This window comes from Corylus avellana, chromosome 9 (genome assembly GCF_965113065.1).
Source record: "Corylus avellana chromosome 9, dhCorAvel1.hap1.2, whole genome shotgun sequence".
Lineage (NCBI taxonomy): Eukaryota > Viridiplantae > Streptophyta > Magnoliopsida > Fagales > Betulaceae > Corylus > Corylus avellana.
This window is the reverse complement of record NC_142498.1, coordinates 3,514,605-3,538,630: the sequence shown is the minus strand read 5'-3', so window position 1 is coordinate 3,538,630 and position 24,026 is coordinate 3,514,605. Positions and strand designations below refer to the sequence as shown.

Sequence of the window (24,026 nt, the reverse complement as noted above, 5' to 3'; positions counted from 1 at the left end):
TGCCCAAAACGACACCGTTTTGGGCTAGGCAGTTTCTTTTTTCTTTTTTAATATTTTTAATATTTTGCATTTTCTTTTTCTTTTTTTTTTAAAAGAAAAAATATATATAATTTTAATGCCCAAAACAATTTCATTTTGGCTGGGGGTGGGTGCTATAGTTTTGGGCATTTTCGGAATTTCAAGTAGACTGGGTAAGGGTATAATGGGCATAAAAAGTCAAACCATTTGAGTTTAATGTTGAAAACTAACAGAGGGGTCCAAAGTGAGAAATTTGAAAGTTGAGGGGCGCTTTGTCAAATTGGCTGAAAGTTCAAGGAGTCAAACTGAAATTTCTCCTAATAGTTAATATACTTAAGTGGTACATAGCCTATTAGCTTAAGTTTTTGGGCTAAAGTAGTGTAATATGTATATTAATGTATTCTAGGTAAAAACTCCATAACTACTTTATCTCCTAATAGGTTCAAGCAAGGCGAATTTGGAAGAAGGATGTTCGGACACCTAATAATGTCTTATGGAAGTGAAAGGCGGTTAGGTTTGAAAATCCCTAGCCATGTCCGGATGGCCAACTTATTTGTCCAAATGTCGCCACGCAGGATACACTATTACCTATGTAAAGATTGCTTTGCCTCAATCTTTTACCACCTCTCTCAGAAATACGAAATTCAGAGACTCCATAGAGAGTTTTTAGAGACTACTCACAAAATCTTGTTGTGCTACTACATAAAGTTCTTGAGTGTTGTTCCAAGAACTTGTTCGTGTGAAGATTTTTGGAAGGAGATTCAATCCATCGTGATGCAACTGCACAATCAACGTTATAACTAAAGTCTACCGATGGTGATCGGTAAGGAGTTCACTCCCTCAAGAACAACCACTTGGGGAGTTGGAGCAAAGACACGTGAGGAGAGGGTCCTCCAATGAATTGTCTTGCTAAAATATAAGTATAATACATGTTGTATATGAGAATCGTGTCATAGTTCAACCTCACATGGTCTACTTGAGATATTACTCATTCTCGGTAGGGTTGGCATTATCCCGAGACACCTGTAATACAATATTAGTGCCCAGGATATCGCACGCTACCGTTCATAACACTAGCAGCTCGACCGAGTCCGACCTCGGGTAGCCCACGCTACTAATGATTTAAGTCATTTTAAATAACGGGTGTTTTATAAAAGTGACTAATGTGGATAAATACATTTCTTTTTATTATTATAAATATTCGGGGCATCAAATAAACAATATTAAAGTTAATTTCATTAATCTTATTTACGAATACACAAATTAGGTTATATAATCTTTTATGTTTTACTAAATATTTATGAAGAAAAAAAGTTTGAAATCGTGAAGTATATATATATATATATATATATATCTTATCAAATTGTTGCAGAAGAAAACTAGTTCTTGACTGCAGAAGCAGAGAACCATGCCAATATTAGAACTTACACAGATATAAGCACATACAAGAACTATATATCAAACAAGAGTAAGTCAATATACATATTAGGACACCACTTCTACCCCAAAAGCTCAAGCTAATAAGCTTGGGTCCACTTAGGTATATTAACCACTCTTATTCTTTAAACTTTCTCAATGTGGGACACAAACCTCGCAAGTGCATGTACAACAAATCTCCCTTCACTTGTGAGTCTCCACCACATTGACCAAACTCCCCCACATACAAGAGTATCACGCGTACTCTAAGAGAAAACCACTTTTTTTACCGGAGTCAAACCAAACGCGTCGAACCAAGACACTCATATCAATAGCAGCAGAAGCTAAACCATGTGCTCTGATACCAATTGTTGGGGAGACAAACACCAAGGGAAGTCAAACAAGAGTAAGTCAATATACATATTAGGACACCATTTCTAGCCCAAAAGCTTAAGCTAATAGGCTTGGGTCCACTTAGGTATATTAACTACTCTTATTCTTTATACTTTCTCAATGTAGGACACAAACCTCACAAGTGCATGTACAACCATATATATATATATATATATATTTTATCAAATAGAAGCAGAGAACCATGCCAATATTTGAACTTACAGACAAAAGCACATACAAGAAGTATAACTGCTATGGAGTGGTGAAATAGTCACATTAATTTCAATGTTGCTTTCTATCCGAATTGGGAGACTATAAGGAGATAAGAGCACACACAGCTTGTGTCAAAGTGAGTAGAAGGAGAATAACACCTGCAATAACAGAAACAATGGCCCATGGTGTGTTGAAATAATTTTGTCTCAAATTGGCCTTCCACTTGTGCCAGGAGGTTCTGCTGTAAGTGTTGAGGTCTTCACAAAGTCTAGCAAAATAGAACTCAGTGAAGTCCAAAATAACCCCATCAGCAAGTTTGTTAATAAGAAATGACCCTTCACTGCTGTCCCCAAGCCTGTTCTCAAAAATTCCATACTTGACCAACAAGTCAACATCCTTCTGGGTGTTCACAAGGCGATCCATGATGACGACATAATCATTTATGTAATTCTCCCTATAATGGCATTGCTCAAAGGCCAGCAGATTACGAATTGAGACTTCTGTCTCATCACATATAATAAGTTTTGGAATTTTCAGAATTCCTTTGGCTTTACTGAATTGAAGGTCAAATAAATTTCTGCTTGACCCAACTTCAAACCCGACTCCGGCAAGGTGTAGCTCCATCATGCTGGGGGTGGTTAGTGTTTGAAGTTTGCCTTTTTGCTTCTGCTGCTGCTGCAAATCTGGTAGATGTAAGTGTCTTAGGAAGTCCACAAAGTGTTCAACTTTTTTAGAAGAACTGATGATTGTCGTCAATTTGTCCTCTGTTTCCTCCAAATGCATTAGATCTTTGAAGAAGTTGTGTGAAAGCTCATAAATGGAGAGCCCATGGGATGAGACTTTTACATTGCCATGTTCAAAAAGATCCTCAAGAATGAAGAATGGAAGCTGATTTTCAAGCAATAGCATGTCAGGCCATACATCTTGCAACATCCAGGGCCTATTAAATATGCAGTCATTTTCATCCTGCGGGTCATTAGGGAATTTGAGCCTCAGTAAGACACCAAAGATGAAGGCAGCATCCATTAGAATGATTTTGACAAATTCATCACTGCTAAATTGATTTCTTTCTGCATAACAACCACGCAGTCTTGCTTCCTCCTTCTTTACAACTCTGATAAAGGACCCCAAGCTTTGATTGCTCCGTCGAATAAAATCTCTCAGGTATCTCTTTTTCTGCTCTTCCATGGCTTTTAAGCCTTTCCTACCATGATGAAGGGGTCCAATGGAGACTACCTTTGGTGTATAGGCTCTTTCCTTGACATGACGTAGTCGCTCAGGAACTCTATAGATACTACATGCAGATGATAAGAAAGACAAGCTTTCCAACTCCCCTGCTATTGAATCTTCCAATGGAACTTGTTGAGGGTTTTCTATGTCGGATGAGGCATGATTATTGCTAGCCATTTGGTTTCTTTCTGTGTCAACAAATTCCATTGTTGAGAATCAGTACTGAAGACACAATCTATATATACCTTTTTATAAATGACAATATAAAAACAAAATTTAGAATGATAAGTATCTCTGATAAAGCACTAGCTTTAAATAGATTTGATCATCGTCTTGCATGAGTGTCTCTGCTAAGGACTTTGGGGGTGCATGGTACGTACTTGAGTTTTATTCAAATTCATGTGCAAAAATGGAAAGAAGATGTAAATATAGGAGGATATGGGTTGTTTGTAGTTCTTTTACTTCTTTTTTTTTTTTTTTTTAGGGGAAAGTTCAAGTTTGTTAATGAAAGGTGAATCTCTTATAATTCGGTTGTTCCAAATGCACGCAATTTGAACAGTTCCCTAGAAAGGGGATAAAGTGCCCATTTGCTCCGAGCAGTCGAGATTGGAGGGCCCACTTGCTCAGAACATATAGGCTCCATAGTCTACCTCACTCAATTCGTACACCCATCACTGATCATCATGCAACTGGGAATTCAACCTTTAAGGGCAAGATCAAAGCCCTGACAATGGAAATTAGAAAAGAGAAAATTGCACAAACATTGCCAAACTCTCACATCAGCCCTTCTTCTCTATTCTTTTCTTTCACTTATTGGCGTATTTTTATTAATTATTAAAAAGAAAGAGATAGAGAGTGAAAAGAGGCTATTTGTATGCATGTTCTTTTTTTTTCTACTTCTGCAGATCATTCTCTACTACATCAATTAAATTTGCAGTATACCCATTTAAATCTCAATGCTTCAATTTAAAGAATTATTTCCACTCTTAGCTGTCTTGAAATTTTACTTATCAAAAAAAAAAAAGAATTATTTCCACTCTTAGCACAAACCAAAATTCCAATAGAAGAAAAGATAAAAATTGCCAAAACAAGGTCAACTTTTGGGTCAACTCTCAACATGTTGTGCCATAACCAGAAATGGCCAGTGCAGTAAAACACAAGTAACTTTGACCTTTAAGAGAAATGGTGTTGTATATGAATATGATAAAACTTACAAATCTAAGTGATATCAGAGGATAAAAAAAAATATAAACTCAAGAAAGAAAGAAAGAAAATGATTGCACCTGCAGCCTGATGTAGAGAGAAGTATAAAAGTTCGTTTTGCCTCTGTAGATCACCAGGAAACGCTGCAGCAGAGAGCTTTGCTCTTTCTTGGACAAAATACAGTTTGCTGCTCCACCAAAAGATCAGAGCCGCCTGTCTCCCTCTCCCCAGTTGTTAGATACAAGTTCCTCTAAAGTCAAGTCAACTCAAGTTTTTCTTTCAGTTCTTTTTCCTTGTACATTCCTAAATTAAGGTTGTTACTGCTTTTTATTTTTTTGTTTGAAAAGTATTCTAACATGACTATTGTTTGTGAGTGTTTTTTTGTTTCAGATTGTTTGTTAATATTTTTGTTTTGAAAAGAAAATATTTTGAAAAGAAAATATATATATATATATATATATATATATATATATATATATATATATATCCAATTAATGCAGGGCCCACGAGCCAATAATTGCAGCCAGGCAGGTTGTCACCCTTCCTTGGATAGAAACATTTGTGTCATTACGTACCTTCAAGTGTAGCTAGGTGTTAGTTCTTCATGTTCTTCGTCTTCTTTCTTCTTTTTCTTTCCATGATTTTCCCAGTAAAAAAAGTTTGTACAAGTGAGAGGACTGAGGAGTCCAATAAGATGGAAAATGTATAATTTACAACAAAACGCGGAATATTTATTTTGAAATGTAAGGTGAATGACGGATACAACGTTCAAACTCAAGACTTTTGCTTTGATACCATGTTAAATCACCATTTTATCCCAAAAAGCTTAATTAATATTCTAACCGGAAATGGTAATTTCATATTTCAAGTTTGTCTTTTGTTTCATCATATTGTTTAAGGGCTTAAGGGGACCAAAGAAAGCATTAGATAGAATCACCATTTGCCTTGCATTTCACTTTCTGTATCAACGTGCTCTTAGAGTACTTGGATCTATAGTTGAAACAACTGAATTTTGTAAAAAAATGCAATAAAATTTTTCAGAATTTATTTTGGCAGGAAAGTTGGAACACATTAACATGAGAGAAGTATTACATTTCAGCTCATTTCAGGTCCGATTTGGGCACTTCTTATAACTTTTTTTCACACATTATACTTTACAAATGAGAAGGCATAGATCAGGTTATAGACAATAGCAGTTAATAACTAGAAATCCTGACGCTTCAACTTTTGCTCTCACCTTGGCTAACTAAAAACTAAACTGCAGAAGTTTTTTGTGTGGAACAATGAACAGTGCTGCACAAGCCACATTCTTTATAATTCCATCAGCTCTATTATTGTAGAGCAATGTTGCCAAACATTCATATTTGAAAAACCTATATTTAACTCCAAACGACACCTATTCAAATGTTTAGGTGATTCACAAATATTAAGCAGAATAAGATCTGACCTAACAATTAATAATCAACCAAATACATATATGTAATGAAAATCAAGAACACAGATATTTGGTTACGAAGAGGAAACCATTTAGAGAACTCTCTAAATGTAAAACCTCTCCGGGGCAGCCAAACCCAGAAAATCAATCCACTATAAGAAGAATAAGGAATACAAGAAGAATTACAAAACTTTTGCAATTTACTCTTCCTTGTACACGACAAGCGACCCACTTGACATCTACCGCAGTAACCCTTTTCAGAACATCTGGCACAATTCTTCTATAAGATTTCCTTTCACCGGAACTCCGATTGGCTTCACGTATTTAATCTTTACTCACATAAACTAGAACAATATCTCTCTCTAAGCTCTCTATTTTTGCTCTCAAAAATACGTACGTCTATTCGACAAAACAATTTGTTTAAATAGAAAATAAAACAGCAATTCAGCAGCCATGTCAGGACAGGGATAAGTGGGTGTCCGGACATGGCTAGGGTTACATATGCGTAACCACGTGGTGTCCGGACAGCCAAGTCATGTGTCCGAACAGGCCATGCAAAATGGGCTTGCTGGAAATTATGTCCGGACCCAGCTTCTGGCGGTCTGGACATGCCCCTCAAAAACAGCTTGCTGGATATAGTGTCCGGACCCGGCTTCTGACGGTCCGGACAGGCCCTTCAAAGTGTGTTCTCTGGATATTGGGTCCAGACCCGGCTTCTGGAGGTCCGGACAGGGCCTTCTGTGGGGAGAAAATAGCATTTTGGAAATGTTGTCCAGTCTTGATCAACAGCTCCGATCAAAGGGCATTTGTGGTCTGATTGAGCTGAAATTTTGCAGGGATGTTCATGACACATGAATCTACATTATGAACGGAGGAGATTGGATTTTGAGAATTATATATCAGTGTTTGAGCCTGTGAACAGTAGGCTCCTCATTTTGGAACTGAATTAAGCCAACACAAGAACTAACAAACTCCCCCATTTGGCAATTCGGTGACAAAACCAAAATGCCAAGCCAATCCCATCATCTCTCTATATTTAGTCCCCATTTTTGTCACAGAATGACAAAAGGTCTCCATGGTTCCTGAAACACTCACAAAATTCATCAAAGCATATGTGGAACAGGAATAAACAATGACCAATAATATAACAGATTTGAATAGAATATAATCATGAATAGCTCATCAAATCTATTAGAACACCAAACAAATATCATTTATAGATGCAACAAGTATATCAAAATCAAAATCATCTATGGTGTTCTATCTATGGTGCTATGAATGCATAATGAGTGAAATGCAAGATCATGAAAAAAAAATTTCTCCCCCTCAAACTGAAACCACAAACAAAAAAAAAGTGAAAAAAAATTTGACCATAAATAAAAACTTGTATTGATGTCCAACACCGCATGCTCGTCCTTAGGAATATCTTAACAATCCGGAGTGATCAACATACTACACACACACCATAAATGTACCATATACATGAAGCATTATTTTTCTGTGAATTCGGCCAAGGAAGCAATAACTCAGAAAACTCATGCGAAGGTGTAGTGTGTGAAAACTCCCATTACATAAGATTTCATCAGTGGAAGGAAAATCTAGACAGACATTTAGTAAATGAAAGACAACCAGTCTTATTCAAGCCACAATCAAACCTTATAATGTTAGGACCTAGAGTCCCTCATCCGATACACTCCCCCTGAGACTAATCATTCGCTTTTCATCATGTCCTTTAGTAACCATCTATTTCCGCAATGATTTGATCACTGATTCTTTCTATATGGACATATAGAAGCAAGTATAAGTCATTTGAGCATATTTTATGCCCCCCCCTCTTTCTTTCTTTTTTTTTTCTTTTTTTTTTTTAATTGAAGAAAATGTCAGAATTTTTAGGAGCTAGGTTCAACTAACGAGTTGGTCAAGTGGATAGAAAGGACATTACCTATCTTCCAAAAAAAAATGTTTGACCTGAATTCCCAAACACATATCAAAAATACAAACTTAATGGGGGCAAAGAGTGCACAACTTCGAACATGCGAAAAACTGACTCTTACTCCCTCAATAGTATTAAGAAGAACAAGGCAGATCATAAAACATATGAATCATTAGATGTAAATTGCAGAATTATTGACCCCACTCATATGTACAATATGCATTTTAGAACAATACATGAGAAACTGACCACCGAACAAGAAAGAGAGAAAAGAAAAAAATATCACAAAAATAACACACACAAAAAAATGCCTCAGAATACCAAAGAGAAATGAAATATGCATAAATTTCAGACATGTCATGTGCCCACTTAATCTAGGTGAGTCCATTACCACTCCCCCTCAATGGGTGAATGGTATTAATCTTCTTGAGCCAAACTTTCTTCATATCAGGGACAACTGTGTGACTCTTATCCAAGACATTTAACCGTGTTACTACGTCTCTCATCATGTTGAATAATTTCTCATAACTATTTCTAGAATGGAAATATTCTCTTTTAGGCTCATGACTGTTAAACTGAAAACACTTAGGACGAATATGTCCAATCTTACCACAGTTATGACACGTAGAAATAAACCTTTGAGAAGGTTGGTTCCTTAACATATGCACACTTCTTGACTTAGAACTAGACATATAGGAATCAATTAGAGTTCCCTTATCTTTTTCACCTTTGAAAATTTGAGGAGAAATTACCTTCTTTTCAGCCAAGCTATCTTCTTTGTTCACTAGTTTCACAAAAATCATCTTTGAAGAAGAAGCAACATTAGTAGATAAAAAAGCAGATTTATCAAAACCCAATCCAGTTCTATCAAATGAATGTTTCTGATTATGTAGCATTTGATTTAGCTTTTCACTAGAGAAGTTTGTTAAATGATTCTTTGATTCATTCAGTTCATTCTCTAAGGATTTCACTTTGGCAATTAGCATTTGATTTTCAGACATCAAAGTATTATGAGTAGCAAGAGAATCAGTTAAGGTGACAGAAAGTTAATCATTTTCAAGATTAACCTCTTTGAGTTTCTTCAATTGCTGCTTATTCAGCTTTTTCAGTTTAGTGCATTCCACAAAGAGATTATTATAAGCATTTTACAGATCATTTTCTTCTTCTGAATCATTATCTGACACACCTTGTTTATCTTAAGAATTACACTCACCATTCTCAATCTCACTCTCATAACTAACTCCAAATGCTAAGTAATTAACTCCCTGTTCAGCATCATCCTTGTCTGACTCATCACTTTGAGTCACATTAAATGCCTTGCCATTTGACTTTCTCAAGTTAGCACAGTCAACACGAATGTGCCCATATCCTCCACATTCAGGACACTTGATACCTCTAGGTGACTTTCCTTTCTCAACATTCTCAATTCTAGATTTCTCAGAAAATTGTGAATTGCTATTTCTAAAATTTCCTTTCTTGGATCTAAAGAATTTCCTAAACTTCTTGGCAAACATAGCAATTTCTTCCTCATTTCAAGAATCCTCATCAGATAAACCACAAGAGTCAACCTTAACATTTTTTGCCTTAAGAGCAATATTCTTGGTGTTCATGTGTTTAGGAAGAATTAGTTTAAAAGTCTGAAGTGAACCTGCAAGTTCTTCTACTCTCATTGTGTCTAGGTCTTTGCTCTGTTGTATGGCAGCAATTTGAGGTATAAACCTCTCAGGTAAAGACCTTAAGATTTTCTTCACAACTTTAGCATCATCCATTTTCTTTCCTAAATTGATAGTAGAGTTTCTAATGACACTAAGTTTTGAGTAGAATTCATCAAATGTTTCATCTTCTTACATTCTAATCTCCTCAAACTGAGAAACCAACATTTTAATTTTTGAAGTTCTAACAACCTTAGTTCCTTCATGTGTGATTTCTAAAGTTTCCCAAGCTTCCTTAGCTATCTCACATCTAGAAATTCTTGAAAATTCCTCATTTGAAACAGATATGTAAATAGCATTTATAGCTTTATCATTAGCAGTAGCACTATTCTTTTCCTCCGTTGTCCATTCAACTCTTGCTTTGTCTGGACGAGTCCATCCAGATTCAACAATATGTCAAACGCTAATGGATTTAAAGTATGCGCTCATACGTATTTTCCGAAGCGTATAATTAGTTCCGTCAAAGACGGGAAGGGAATTAGGAGCAAGAGTATGAGACATTTGATATGGAGTCTTCGATCACACTTAGGAAATAATTCCTTCACAGAGTGAACCCGCTTTGATACCAATTGAAAAACCTATATTCGACTCCAAACGACACCTATTCAAATGTCTAGGTGATTCACAAATATTAAGCAGAATGAGATCTGACCTAGCAGTTAATAATCAACCAAATACAGATACGTAATGAAAATCAAGAACACAGATATTTGGTTACGAAAAAGGAAACCTCTTCGAGGCAGCCAAACCCAGGAAATCAATCCACTATAAGAAGAATAAGGAATACAAGAAGAATTACAAAACCTTTGCAATTTACTCTTCCTTGTACACGACAAGCGACCCACTTGACTTCTACCGCAGTAACCCTTTTCAGAACATCTGACACAATTCTTCTATAAGATTTCCTTTCACCGGAACTCCGATTGGCTTCACGTATTTAATCTTTACTCACATAAACTAGAACAATATCTCTCTCTAAGCTCTCTGTTTTTGCTCTAAAAAATACGTACGTCTATTCAGCAAAACAATTTGTTTAAATAGAAAATAAAACAGCAATTCAGCAGCCATGTCAGGACAGGGATAAGTGGGTGTCCGGACACGGCTAGGGTTACCTATGCGTAACTACGTGGTGTCCGAACAGCCAAGTCATGTGTCCGAACAGGCCATGCAAAATGGGCTTGCTGGAAATTGGGTCCGGACCCAACTTTTGGCGGTATGAACATGCCCCTCAAAAACAGCTTGTTGGATATATATAGTGTTTGGACCCGGCTTTTGACGGTCCGAACAGGCCCTTCAAAGTGTGTTCTCTGGATATTGGGTCCGGACCCGGCTTCTGGAGGTCCGAACAGGGCCTTCTGTGGGGAGAAAACATCATTTTGGAAATGTTGTCCAATCTTGATCAACAGTTCCGATCGATGGGCATTTGTGGTCCGATTGAGCTAAAATTTTGCAGGAACGTTCATGACACATGAATCTACATTATGAACAGAGGAGATTGGATTCTGAGAATTCTATATTAGTGTTTGAGCCTGTGAACAGTAGCCTCCGCATTTTGGAATTGAATTAAGCCAACACAAGAACTAACAAACTCCCCATTTGGCAAATTGTTTTAAATTGAGACCCCCTGTGCGTCATAAATCTAGTCCTAAGATTGTTCAAGAGTGGGTTAGGAAGGGTTATAACATTCACCCATTGAGGGGGAGTGGTAGTGATCTCTCCTAGAATTAGGTGAGTCATTAACAGACCTAGGATTGAGTGTTTTGCCTATTTTTGAATATCCTAGAGCATGTTATTTTCTTTGCTTTGCATTTTTTTTTTTTTTTTTTTTTTTTTGCTTTCTAGTTTATGCATTGCAATTTTTTTTTGTTACACTTTTTGTATGAAGAGTGTATACATGTTAGTTTTGAGATTCTTGTTATGAGGCATATTCATAAAGGACTTTTCAAGAAATTCATATATCATAATCTTTGAAAGGCTTATAGATGAGATGTTGTGTGCAGATCACCAAGATTTTTGTCTACTTGCTAATCAAATGTTCATGAATGTGTAATATCTTGTGAAGACCTAGAAGTAATTATTAAACCAAATCATTATGTTGTAGTGGGACCTATAAGATGTGATGAAAGTTTAATGCTAAAGGACATTCATGTATTGCCTGTTGTAATCTCAATTCAAGCATGTTGTTTTTTTTTTTTTTTTGCATTTTTTTTTTGTTTTGCATTTATTTTCGTTCGTGTGCATTTCTTTTGTGAAAATTTTCGAAAGACAAAAATATGTTACTTTGATTGTTTTCTTTTCTTTCTTTTCTCTTATGCACCTAGATAGTCCATTAATTTCTCATGTTTCTTTCATGGATTTAATTCATTGTGTCTTGAAATGTTCTTAATACGCATGAGATGAAAATTTGCTCAATGGACTTGTTCTTGTGGTTACCTAAAGCCTAAGCTTATGTGGTACATTTTGCCTTTGCTTACTCTCTTGTACACATTTAAGCTTAATTGAGGTTTTGTTTCACTTTATTTGTGAGGTCTGTTAGGTAACCATATGAGGTTTTTGACTAGTCATATTTTTCAAATTGACCATATGCTAGTTGAACCTAAGGCTTAAAAATTCCTGCTTTCTCTTTTGTGATAAGCACCAAAAGTTTAAGGACATTTTCTCAAAGAGAAAAATAAACAAAATAATGAAACAAATAAAATGAAAAGATCATATTCCAAAATGAATTTATTTCAATGTGTCAAACATGTGCAAAATGTAAATGTATAGGATGAGAGTGGCTAGGCCCTAATATGATAAGGTTTGACTTTTGATTTGATATACTTGTCAAAACCTCATGGTGGTGAAACTTTCTCCTTATTTTGTAAGTTGAAAATTTTTCTCTTTGGATGCCTTACACACACACCACACAAGCATGGGTTGAATGGAACACTTTTCTTTACTTGGGTTAAGCAATATGAGTTTCTTGCCATTTCTAGTCTCATGTATATTTTGCATATTTGGAGCATGTTTGGAATATTAATTGTGCAATACATGAGTCATTGATGTGTATATCATGTGTGTTCATTTGACTTTTGAGGGGGAGAAACATGTTTTGCTTTTCCAATTTCTTGTTGATAATTGAGTCATACATAGAGGGGGAGTTTTGCTGATGTTTCTTTATGATCTTGCATTCTACGTCATTTTTTTATTATGAGTTTTATTTATGTATTCTTTTTCCACGTATGCCTTGATGTATTTTGTGAAGTGTTTCAGGAAACATGAAGACCTTTCGTCATTCTGTGACAAAAAGGGGGAGTAAATATGGGGAGATGATAGGATTGGCTTGGCATTTTAGTTTTGTCACTGAATTGCCAAAGGGGGAGTTTGTTAGTTCTTGTGTTGGCTTAATTCAGTTATAAAATGCAGAGGTTACTGTTCACGGGCTCAAACACTGATATAGAATGCTCATAATCTAATATCCACTGTTCATACTGTAGATTCATGTGTTATGAATGTCCTTACAAAATTTCAGCTCAATCAAACCACAAACGCCCATCGATCGGAACCGTTGATCAAGGTTGGACAGCATTTCCAAAATGTTGTTTCACCCATTGCATGCCCTGTCCGGACAAGCCTTCCCCGGGTCCGGACCGCATCTCTAGAAACTCTGTTTCTGCTCCTTAAAGCCCTGTCCGGACAGCCCATTAAACTGTCCGGACACCCCATACCTATTATGCACAAAAACATGTTTTTAGTGGGCCCAAGTATAGGGTTTGATGTACTGATATATATACATCATTATAGAAGAGAGATGCACGAATATTCGCCCCCAGAGAGTTCGTCGGAGGCTGTGCTATGAGAGATCATATGTGGTGAGTTTTAGTTATTCCTTTTGATAAATCTATAGTTGAGAAATCTATCGGAAGGGTCCGATAAAGGAGAATCACGTTGAAGAAGATTGTGAGCAAGGAGATGAGTTGTAGGCTTGTCGATCTTACAGAGCCAAGGTCTTGCAAAGCGTTGTAAGTGTTCCTAGTATCTGTAATCTCTGGATAATCTTTTGATAGTGATTTTCTAGGTTTGACTGCCCCGGAGAGGTTTTACTTTTAGATCAGTTTCTAACAGGTTTCCTCTTCGTAACCAAAATATCTGTGTCTGCCTCTTTATTGCTTTATATATTTTGGGTAATTGAATTGTTTATTGCTTCATAGTATTAATTCAGCATAAATTGTGATAAACAAGTTTTTGGAGTCGGCATAGTGTTTTTCACCAATAAAACCACTCAAAACTCTCTTCAATTTTAATGGAAAATCAACGACGACTCATTCCTCAAAATATTTCAAGAACAACCCCTCAAACATTAGAAATTATACCCAAAATCATATACCCAATCGAAACCAAAGGAAATATGATTTATACTTACTGAAATGGAAATCGGAGTTCAGAGACCACCGGTAGAAGCTCACCGGAGCCAAATCGGAACGGTCTCTTTCTTGATCTCTCAGTCTCTCTCTCTCTCTCTCACTTTCACTTTCTCTGTTCCTCTTACAGAAACTCTCTCTCTCCTTCAGATTCTGCTCCTCTCTCTATCTCACGCTCTCTTTTATTCTTTCTTCCATTATCACTCTCATGTTCGCTGTTCTCTGTCTCCCTCGTCTCAATCTCACTCTCCGTCATTTCTCTCTCCATCTCACTATCTCCGCCCTCTGTCTCTGACTCTGAGCATTTCTCTGTCTCTCTCGCTTTCTTTCCTGTTCTCTCCCTCCCTCACTCTCAAGTTTTCTCTCTGTTTTCTAACTCTAGTTTTGCTGCAAAGGATGGGTGAGAGGATAAGAATATAGGAAAATGGTAAAGGACCAAGTATTTTGTCCAACTTTGGGCGCCTTATTTTTTAATTTAAAAAATAAATAAATAATTCAAGCAATAATTTTTAGGGTTAAATACCAAATACCCCCTGGGGTTTGGTAACTTTATTTTTACCCCTTGGGGTTTCATTTTTATCACAGGACCCCCCTAGGTTTTGATAAAAGACCAAGTTAGTTCATCCGTTAGTTGATCGTTAGGACTGACATGTGGACCAATCAGATGTTGACACGTGGCACCTATTTAATTTTTTTTATTTTTTTTTAAATTAAAAAAAATGTATTTAAAAAAAAAAAAAAAATTGGGGGTGGCTTGGCCATTTAGGGGTGGCTCGACCACCTCCTTTGGCCATGGGGGTGGCCGAAACCACCCCTAGTACCCACGAGCCACCCCCAAGGCTCCATGCGGGTGGTCGAGCCACCCCCCAGTGGGTATTGGGGGTGGTTTTGGCCACCCCCTTAGGATCCAAGAGGTGGCCGAGCCACCCCCATATGGCCACCCCCATCCAGCCAGATGGGGCCACCCCCATGGCCATAGGGGGTGGCCGAGCCAACCCCAAATGGCCAAGAGCCACCCCCAATTTTTTTTTCTTTTTTCTTTTTTAAAAAAAAAAAAAAAAAAAAAAAAAAATTAATTTAAAAAAAATTTAATAGGTGCCACGTGTCAACATCTGATTGATCCATGTGTCAGTCCTAACGGTCAACTATCGGAGGGACTAACTTGGTCCTTTATCAAAACCCTAGAGGGGTAAAAATAAAGTTACCAAACCCTAGGGGGGTATTTGGTATTTAACCCTAATTTTTATTTTTGTTATCTTTTTTAAATAAAAACTATATTTTACTTCAGAAACTTTTTTCTTATTTTTTAATTTAAAAAATAACAAAATTAAAAATTAAAAAAGTTAACTTGGTCATTATTGTGAATAAAAGTACAATTTTTATTTTTTTTAAAAATACCAAATCAAAAAAAATCAAAATAAAAATTATTGCTTCAAAAATTTGTTTAATTTTTAATTTTATTATTTTTTAAATTAAAAAATAAGAAAAAAAAATTGGCCCAAATTGGAACCTATGATTCATCATGAATATAAGGAGGAAGAAGGAGATAGAAGAAAAGGAATGAATGAGGAAAGAAGCTAGTGGGTACAAGCCGCGTGAGAGGAGAGGAAGAAAGAAACAGAAAGAGAAAATACTTAAATAACGGGAAGTGGTGGGCGCGTTTAGGGCTGGCAAAATGAGTAATCAGGTAGACACGATTACGACCTGTTAAGACTCGCGACCCGATTACCCTAGACACGAACACAACCCATTTAGCTAAACAGGTTAGCGGGTCAAACACGATTATAACACGGAAAATATCCGGGTAACCCGATACGACCCGCTTAACCCGTTTAAAATTACTGGGTCATATCGGGTAGACACGATCCAACATGACCCGACACGACCCGTGTTCTAAACAGGTCACACAACATGACCCGTTTAAAATACCCTTGATGAAAAATGGAAAAAATAATGTAATATTAATAATATACCAATGCCATTGGCAGAGATGAGAGAGAGAGAGAGAACCGAGAGGGAGAGCGCTGGGGGGGGCTGCTGCTTGGTGGTGCTTGTGAAGCTGCGATAGAGGGAGAGAGAGAGAGAGGCGCGGGGGGGGGGGGGGCTGCTGCCTGCGATTCTGCGAAGCTGCGATAGAGGGAGAGAGAGAGCCGCGAAGGAGAGGGAGGCGCTGGGGGGGCTGCTGCCTGGTGCCTGGGAAGCTGCGATAGAGGGAGAGAGAGAGCCAAGAGGGAGAAAGAGGTGTTGGGGGGGGGGGGGGGGGGGCGCTGCTGCCTGCGATAGTGATTTAGAATTTTAGGGCTTATTTACTCTTTACAGTTAACTTTAATCTTTAGGTTTTTTTTTTAATTTAAATGGGTCGGGCGGGTCACGGGGTCAACCCGCCAGACACGAAAATAACCGTGTCTTAATCGGGTAAATCCGATTAAGACCCGAACCCGGTAAGCCCAAACCCAATACCTATTAACTTCGTATCGTGTTCGTGTCGGATTCGCGGGTCGTGTCAAAATTGCCGGCCCTAGGTGCGTTGCTGAAGGGGTATGGGTTTGTTTGATAGGAAAAACTGTCACTAATTGGGTTTTAATCCTCCCACTAAACATTAATTCCAAACTTAACATATACATTCTATAAATATGATTAAACCCACATCTCTTGACTTATTCTACTAAATCACTAGTTTAATTAACTATCATTATAATCCTCAATATTATTATATTAACTTGGCTACTATTATTATATATTAACCCAAATTAATATTCTAAGTATTCGATCTGACTAATTAACACCAAATAATACCATTAGAATATAATCTATTATAAAATCAGGGACCAATATCAATATCTATATAAACTCATAATTTCTTACGATCACTACAAAAAAGCAAGGGTTTAGTGACGTGGCAACTGTTTATTAGTTTTTGCCACGTCACTAAATTGTAACGTGTTAAAATACTACACGTTACTATGTTTATTGGTAACGTGGTATGTTTAACACGTTACCATATGGTAACGTGTCATTCTAACACGTTGCCAAATGGTAACGTGTTAAAATGACACGTTACCATATGGTAACGTGTCATTTTAACACGTTATCATTTGGTATTTATTTTAACTTAATAAAAAAACAAAATTTTACAGAAATTTGATAATAAAATTTTTTTTCAGGCACTCTTTGCATTATTTGCTATATGAGAGGTGTAATTTTTATACTATTGTAATCTTGTAATTACACTTGTAAACAAGATTAATCTTGTAATTTTTATACAATTGTATAAACAATCATACAATTTTGTTGACATTAATTCATTCTATTATTAATAACTTTGAGAAAAAAATATTAGGGCTTAGAATTTTGTGACTAACAGATCATAATCTAGATTGCATGTGAGTCCCAAAGAAAGATCAAAACCCAAAAAAGATATGGCTAAGATATGCCTCTAAAACACTAAAGGCATGCTAGACGCTATCAGCTATATAACAGTAACACCATGCTTTATTTCATATAGTCAGGATATGCACTATCAATTAATTAACCAAATTAAGGAAATTGTCCGATGCATGCCCTGAATATGCATGGTAGAAATATACGTAATATTACACATATATATTTAATATTATGTATAATTAAGTTGATATATATATCAACTTATAAGTTGATAATTAATTAATTATCAATTACTAAGCTTAATATAACAAATGCTTAATAATTGCAAGTATTATATGCTTTATAATATATCAATTAAGTACGCACTTAATTAATTGATATAACGCTTAATAATTTGCAAGTATATATTAATATAAGGCTTTATATATATCAACTAATTTATATATATATATATTATCTAAAAATTGTAACGTGCCACATAGGCACGTTACAAAAGGGTAACGTGCCACATAGGCACGTTACAAAAGAGTAACATGCGACATGTGGCACGTTACTCTTGTAGTAACGTGCCTATGTGGCACGTTACTACCTGCCTCGGGACCACGCGCACGCTCAGCTTTTCTCTTTTTTTTCCTTCTTCTCCTTCTCTCCTGTTTTTTCCCTTGGCCGGCCATCAATCTGCTTCTTCTCCCCGCGTAGTGCAGCTTCTTCTACCTTCCCAGTCAAAATTTTCTCTCTTCTTCTAACATTTTCCAGCCACATTTTCATCAATATTTCTCTCACATTTTCCAGCTTCTTATTCGGATTTTGGAGCAGGCCACCACCTCATCACCACCGTCTTCTCTCTCTGCCGGCGAGCATATTTCTGGCCGCCAACTCACCTCTATCTCACGTTTTTTGCGTCAATCGATCAGGTATATATGTATATATATTTTTTTAAAAAAAATATATATTGATAGTTTTTAATTTTCTTTGCAGTAATGCATATTTCCAATTTTGTATATGTATATAAATTTGATTCTTGTAATGTATGGGTTTATAGAATATTGTATATGTATATGTTCAATTTATTTTGTTAGCTAATTAACTTATTAATTTGGTTGAATTATATATTGCTTTTAGTGTCTTATGTTTGTACGTAGAAATGTAGGATTGTTCAATATAACCATGCATGCAAAATATTTATAGACACGTCTTTAGGTAAGTAGTTTGAAATTAGCTAAATTTTTTTTTTTTTTAATTTGGTGTATGTTTTACAAACCTAGCTAAGAAAGAAAAGAAAAAACAAATATAGGGGTTGTTTTTTTTATTATATAAATGATCATTTAGTTTGAAATATTCTCTGAAAAAATTGATACAAATAATAATAAACAATACATAATGCTAAAAAAGAAAAGAAAATAATAATAAACAATACATAATGCTAAAAAAGAAAAGAAAAAACAAACCTACCTAGGTAGCTAGTTAGATGAATTTTATTTAGGGTCCCCATATGAAGTTGAAATTATGTAACTTTATTTATTTTTTAAATAATTGCGACAAAAACATAATTTAAATTTATTTTATTTAGAGTCCCCTAACAAATTACAACCTTTTCAATTTGTTTAATATAATTTGGTTTAGGTTTTACAACTTTATATTAGAGTACATGTTATTAAATAAACAACGAACGTAGATGTCTTTTTTAAGTACGGTACCCATGACAAATGGTTTTAATTTTGTATTATAATATGGTTTAAGGTTTGGAAATTTACTTCATATAAATTTTAATCAAGAAAAAAAAATAACAAGGAAAGAAAAGAATAACAAAAAAGTAATGAACCTAGTTTTACTTATTCACTGTTAGGGTCTCCATTGGCCCTAATTTAGCGTAATTCTTACATATTTATGTTTAAGTTTAGCGGAATTCTTACATATTTATGTTTCTAATGTACGTAGTAACACTATGGATAAGAGTTGGATGAAGAAGTCTAGGGGTACAAAGGAATACAGAGACGGATGTAGAGCATTTGTGGACTTCGCATTTAGGAACTGTGACACTCCAGACAAACTTATTCTGTGCCCCTGTAAGACATGTCGCTATAACAAGAGACACCCCCCAAATTTGGTATACGACCATTTGACAGGGGGGAAAGGAATGTGGCCCCAATACACGTTCTGGATTTATCATGGCGAGAGGCCTGTTAGAGCTCCCGTTGATGGCTCGAATTCATCACGTCCGGCAACAGCTGCGGGTGCAAACACTGAACAGAGTGGAAATATGCACGCCATGTTGCGTGATGCATTAGGCATGCACGAAGTTAGAAATGACAATAGTGAGCATCGGGTTGAGGTGCACGGAGAGGAAGAAGACATTGTGCATGACGAAGCCGATGGAGATGACGTACGAAAGTACAAGGAATTGCTTAAAGAGGCAGACAAACCGCTTCATGATAAGACCAAACATAGCAAGCTAAGTGCTACTGTACATCTGTATAATTTGAAGTGTGTGGGTGGAGTTAGTAATACGATATTCTCGTGTTTCCTCGAGCTAATCAATCAGTTGCTGCCTGTAGATGATGGAGCTCTGCCAATTAATACATATGAGGCCAAACGGTTTCTAAGGGACATGGGACTCGGGTATGAGAAGATTCCGGCATGTCGCAATGATTGTATGTTGTTCTGGAAGGGCAATAAGGACTTAGATTCATGTGCCAAATGTGGTAAATCTAAGTGGAATGACGAAATTCATTTGGACGAGGATGGCCACCCCTTAACGTCGAGTAAGAGACGTCCGGTCAAGGTTTTGCGGTGGTTTCCCATCATACCACGACTACAGAGGCTTTTTATGTCAGAGCATACTGCATCCCATATGAGGTGGCATGCAGAAGGCCGCACTAAGGACGGCGTATTGAAGCATCCAGCCGACGGCGAAGCATGGAAGTCATTCGACAATTTACATTCGGAGTTTGCAACGGACAGTAGGAACTTAAGACTTGGCCTAGCCTCGGATGGATTTAATCATTTTGGGAACATGAGCACATCCCACAGTATTTGGCTTGTAATGCTTGTACCGTACAACCTGCCTCCTTGGATGTGCATGAAACAAACGTCTATATGCCTCATGCAAGCTACACGATGTCGAAAGAGGATAAAACTAGTTTCCTAAAAGTGCTTCGAAATGTAAGGGTGCCAGACGGATATGTCTCGAATATTTCTAGATGTGTAAAACTTAAGGACCGGACGATAACAGGTTTGAAGAGTCATGACAATCACGTATTGATGCAACAACTTCTTCCGATTGCATTGCGTGGATCACTACCCGGTAACGTGGTTAGACCGCTAGTTGAGATGTCTGCATTCTTCAGAGGCATATGTTCAACGGCGTTGACCCAAGAGGATATGGCCCGACTTGAGTCTGGCATCTATATCACTCTGTGTAAGATGGAACAGATATTTCCCCCCAGTTTTTTCACCAGCATGGTTCATGTTGTGGTACATCTTGTTCGTGAATGCCGACTCGGTGGACCGGTACAATATAGGTGGATGTATCCGGCAGAGAGGTAACATTTCCCCTAAAAGTTTAAAACTAAAATTTCTTTGACATTTATTTATTTAAAAACAACTATTAGATGTAATAATTGACTAGTTTTGATATGTAGGAACCTCGGGGTGTTCAAATCTAGTGTTCGCAATAAAGCGGCTCCTGAGGGCTGCATTGCCGAGGGCTACATAGTAACCGAGTTGGTGACGTTCTGTTCGATGTATTTAGAGAACGCACCGACATTTTACAATAGGCCGCAACGAAACCCGGATGGGCCTAAAGGGGCTGGAACCCGAGCCATCCTCGACCGACTCACGTTGACACAGATTCACCGTTACATTCTGTTTAACTCAAATGACTTCCTCCAATTGCGGACGTGAGTATTGTGTAATAAAGATATGTATGCTCATATCCCGTGTAACGCCCCGATATTTGAACTAGCAAATATCGAAGTCGTGACGCTGCAACTTTAGAAAATACAATCTTACAGTGGAGTATGTATATTTTTTTCTTTTTCTATGACCTAGGAATAACTTACACAACACAGTTGAGCTGACTGAAATACCTCGAGGTGATATATTATTAAATAAAATAGAAACATGGTTTTCATTACAACATATGTACACACTAGGTGTACCAAATATATGCCACAGACGGCACCTAAATTAACATAGTAATATCTATTAAGTTTACACACATCACCATACATAATAAAAGCGATTAACATAAATGAGACTTGCTCCATAGAGTAAGTATAAATCCTGTAGCAGATGGTCTATCAACCATCAAAACCAGTAAAAGGACCATCGTCCTCACTTTCTATCCCTGCATCAAGATCTATGTAAAGATGACGTTATCATATTTACATAGGCAAACAAGTGAGTAATCTATTTTCCTAGATATAAAGACTAAAAAGACTAGTTTGAACAAATAAGATTAAAGACTAAAATATATAATAATGAATGAGTTGTGAATGCAGCGTAATGACAAATTAGTTTGTGTTTTATGATAATCTTTCTTCAGACCTCTTCTCATGAGCTCTCAGCCCGCTTACGTCCGTTATGTCCCTCACACTTTAGAGGTTTACCTGTTTAGTGCTGGCAACTACACCGTCCCAGCTTAGTTATATATTAGGCCTGTTGGACGGTTATATACCCCCATCCACTGAGATTCCGACAGTTCCTCGCGGAAATCCACCCAGCTTGTTCTTAAGGTGGCTATCTTATCAGCCTATTTTATTAAACACATTATGCAGCAGTTGTATTGCAAAATTATATCAATAAGACAAAATAAGAATTTCTATAACAATAAAACAAAGCTAGTACTCAGTAAGTATATCCATACTTACTCTCCTTAGTGTAGTATTCTGCTCCACTTCTGCATATAATACATACATACAAACAATACTTAGTTCATTCTCCAATAATATCATTGTTTAAAGACCCTCATCTTTTTATATTTATTTATTATCCGTCACTTCATCTTTACTTACTCATTTTATTATATTAATCTAAGATAGTTACTTATAACTAGTTTTATGCCTGAATTCATTTTTAGTGACGAGGCTAATGGCCAGTATCACTAAATACAAACTAGTATTATAAATAATATATATAAAACATGACTCATATTTTGGAGATGAGACCAATGATCCGTACCTACCAAAGTATGAATCAATATTTAAATGATAATAAAAGAAATGACTGAATGTAAATACTGAATTCATATTCTGGGGATCACCGCCAAAAATATGAATTAAAATTTAAATGACATAAAAGAAATAACTGAATGTAAATAATGCATATTTCAGGGATGAGATCAAATGGTCCTTACTGCCAGAAATATGAACAGAAATTTAAATGACATAAAAGAAATAACTGAATGTAAATAATGCATATTTCGGGGATGAGATCAAATGGTCCTTACCGCCAGAAATATGAACAGAAATTTAAATGACATAAAAGAAATAACTGAATGTAAATAATGCATATTTCGGGGATGACATCAAATGGTCCTTACCGCCAGAAATATGAACAGAAATTTAAATGACATAAAAGAAATGACTGAATGTAAATACTGTAAAGTAAATAATATATAGATAATATTATAAGTCCTTAATTGATTTTGTCCACTAACTCTTTATTATTAATTCACTTGTTCCATTACTTTATTTTACATTATACGCTTATTGGGTCTTTAAACAATTAAATGAAGACAAGTAATAAAAGCAATAAATCATGATATTTATACAAGAAACACTTACCCAATAATCCTTTAGAAGTAAAACTCCACCAAATCTTCTCTAGGTAGCTAGTTTTAGAAAAACGCTTGAACACTACAAGAAAGATCTAGGCTATATGGTATTTGACTAGAACTAAGAAATAAAATGAAAGGAGGAGCAAACAATTTTACTTGTTCTAAGATTGTAAAAACTTAAGTGAAAGTGAAAGTGACTATAGCTTAGGCTCTATTTATAAGAGAATGAATGGTTAAGATTTATTTTTAAACCTTTGATCTAAGGGTTGAGATGGATTTAACCAAAAGAATGAACCTAGTCCATATTTCATGCTCTATACCAAATAGTATTTTCGTCCAAAATGAGGGCAGTGTATTCTGATCCATTTTTCAATGTCCAAACCTACTCCGATTGACATGAAATTTTGAGAGTAGATAGAGGACTCCGAGACAAACATTTTATATTTTTAGTTCGACTTCATCCGAGTTCGTTTGAGTCTATTTTTGGCCTATACAAAGTTTCCAATTCAACTTAGGCTTTAACTATTTGCATTCCCACTTGGCCACTTGCCTTATTAAATCATTATAATCATGATATTTACTATAATCATCATTACTAGAAGACTTTAAGCTTTCAACAAAGGTGGCTAGCCTTGGTATCTTTCTTTAGCAGTTTTAATCTCATTTAGACAGTATGAAAATTAAGACACTGCTTTTTAGGCTAAAAAAACTAAAAAGCTTCAAATTAATTTATGACTTCGCTAAACACCAATATAAATAATTTATTCACTAGATTGGGTTTGATTATGCCCTAAACATATTAGTGAAGCTAAATTTTTAGAATTGAAGTAATATACATAAGAGGTCAAAAATCAATGTAATATACCTTTAACACTAAATAGTTATTTAATATCATTAATCCACATATCAT

At 36.0% G+C, this 24,026-nt stretch overlaps 2 protein-coding genes across 2 annotated transcripts; one reads left to right on the top strand and one right to left on the bottom strand.

Annotated features, from left to right (window-relative positions):
* Positions 1–2,033: 2,033 nt before the first annotated feature.
* On the bottom strand, positions 2,034–4,656 carry LOC132190374 (UPF0481 protein At3g47200). The gene is made up of 2 exons (XM_059605347.2): positions 4,554–4,656; positions 2,034–3,458 (listed from the first exon to the last, which is right to left on the bottom strand). Exon 2 carries the CDS (start codon positions 3,445–3,447, stop codon positions 2,140–2,142), a length of 1,308 nt encoding a protein of 435 aa, XP_059461330.2. The 5' UTR covers positions 3,448–3,458; positions 4,554–4,656; the 3' UTR covers positions 2,034–2,139.
* A 15,798-nt stretch (positions 4,657–20,454) lies between these two features.
* LOC148583590 (uncharacterized) lies at positions 20,455–21,240 on the top strand. Its single transcript, XM_088510459.1, has 2 exons — positions 20,455–20,879; positions 20,979–21,240. The coding sequence occupies exons 1-2, from the start codon at positions 20,455–20,457 to the stop codon at positions 21,238–21,240; spliced, it is 687 nt and encodes a 228-aa protein (XP_088366585.1).
* The last annotated feature ends 2,786 nt before the right edge of the window (positions 21,241–24,026 follow it).

Coding starts and splice junctions, on each gene's coding strand:
- LOC132190374 (XM_059605347.2), bottom strand. CDS start 3,447: ATGGCTAGCAATAATCATGCCTCATCCGACATAGAAAACCCTCAACAA.
- LOC148583590 (XM_088510459.1), top strand. CDS start 20,455: ATGTCGAAAGAGGATAAAACTAGTTTCCTAAAAGTGCTTCGAAATGTA. Junction 20,880..20,978: donor TGGATGTATCCGGCAGAGAG/GTAACATTTCCC, acceptor TTTGATATGTAG/GAACCTCGGGGTGTTCAAAT.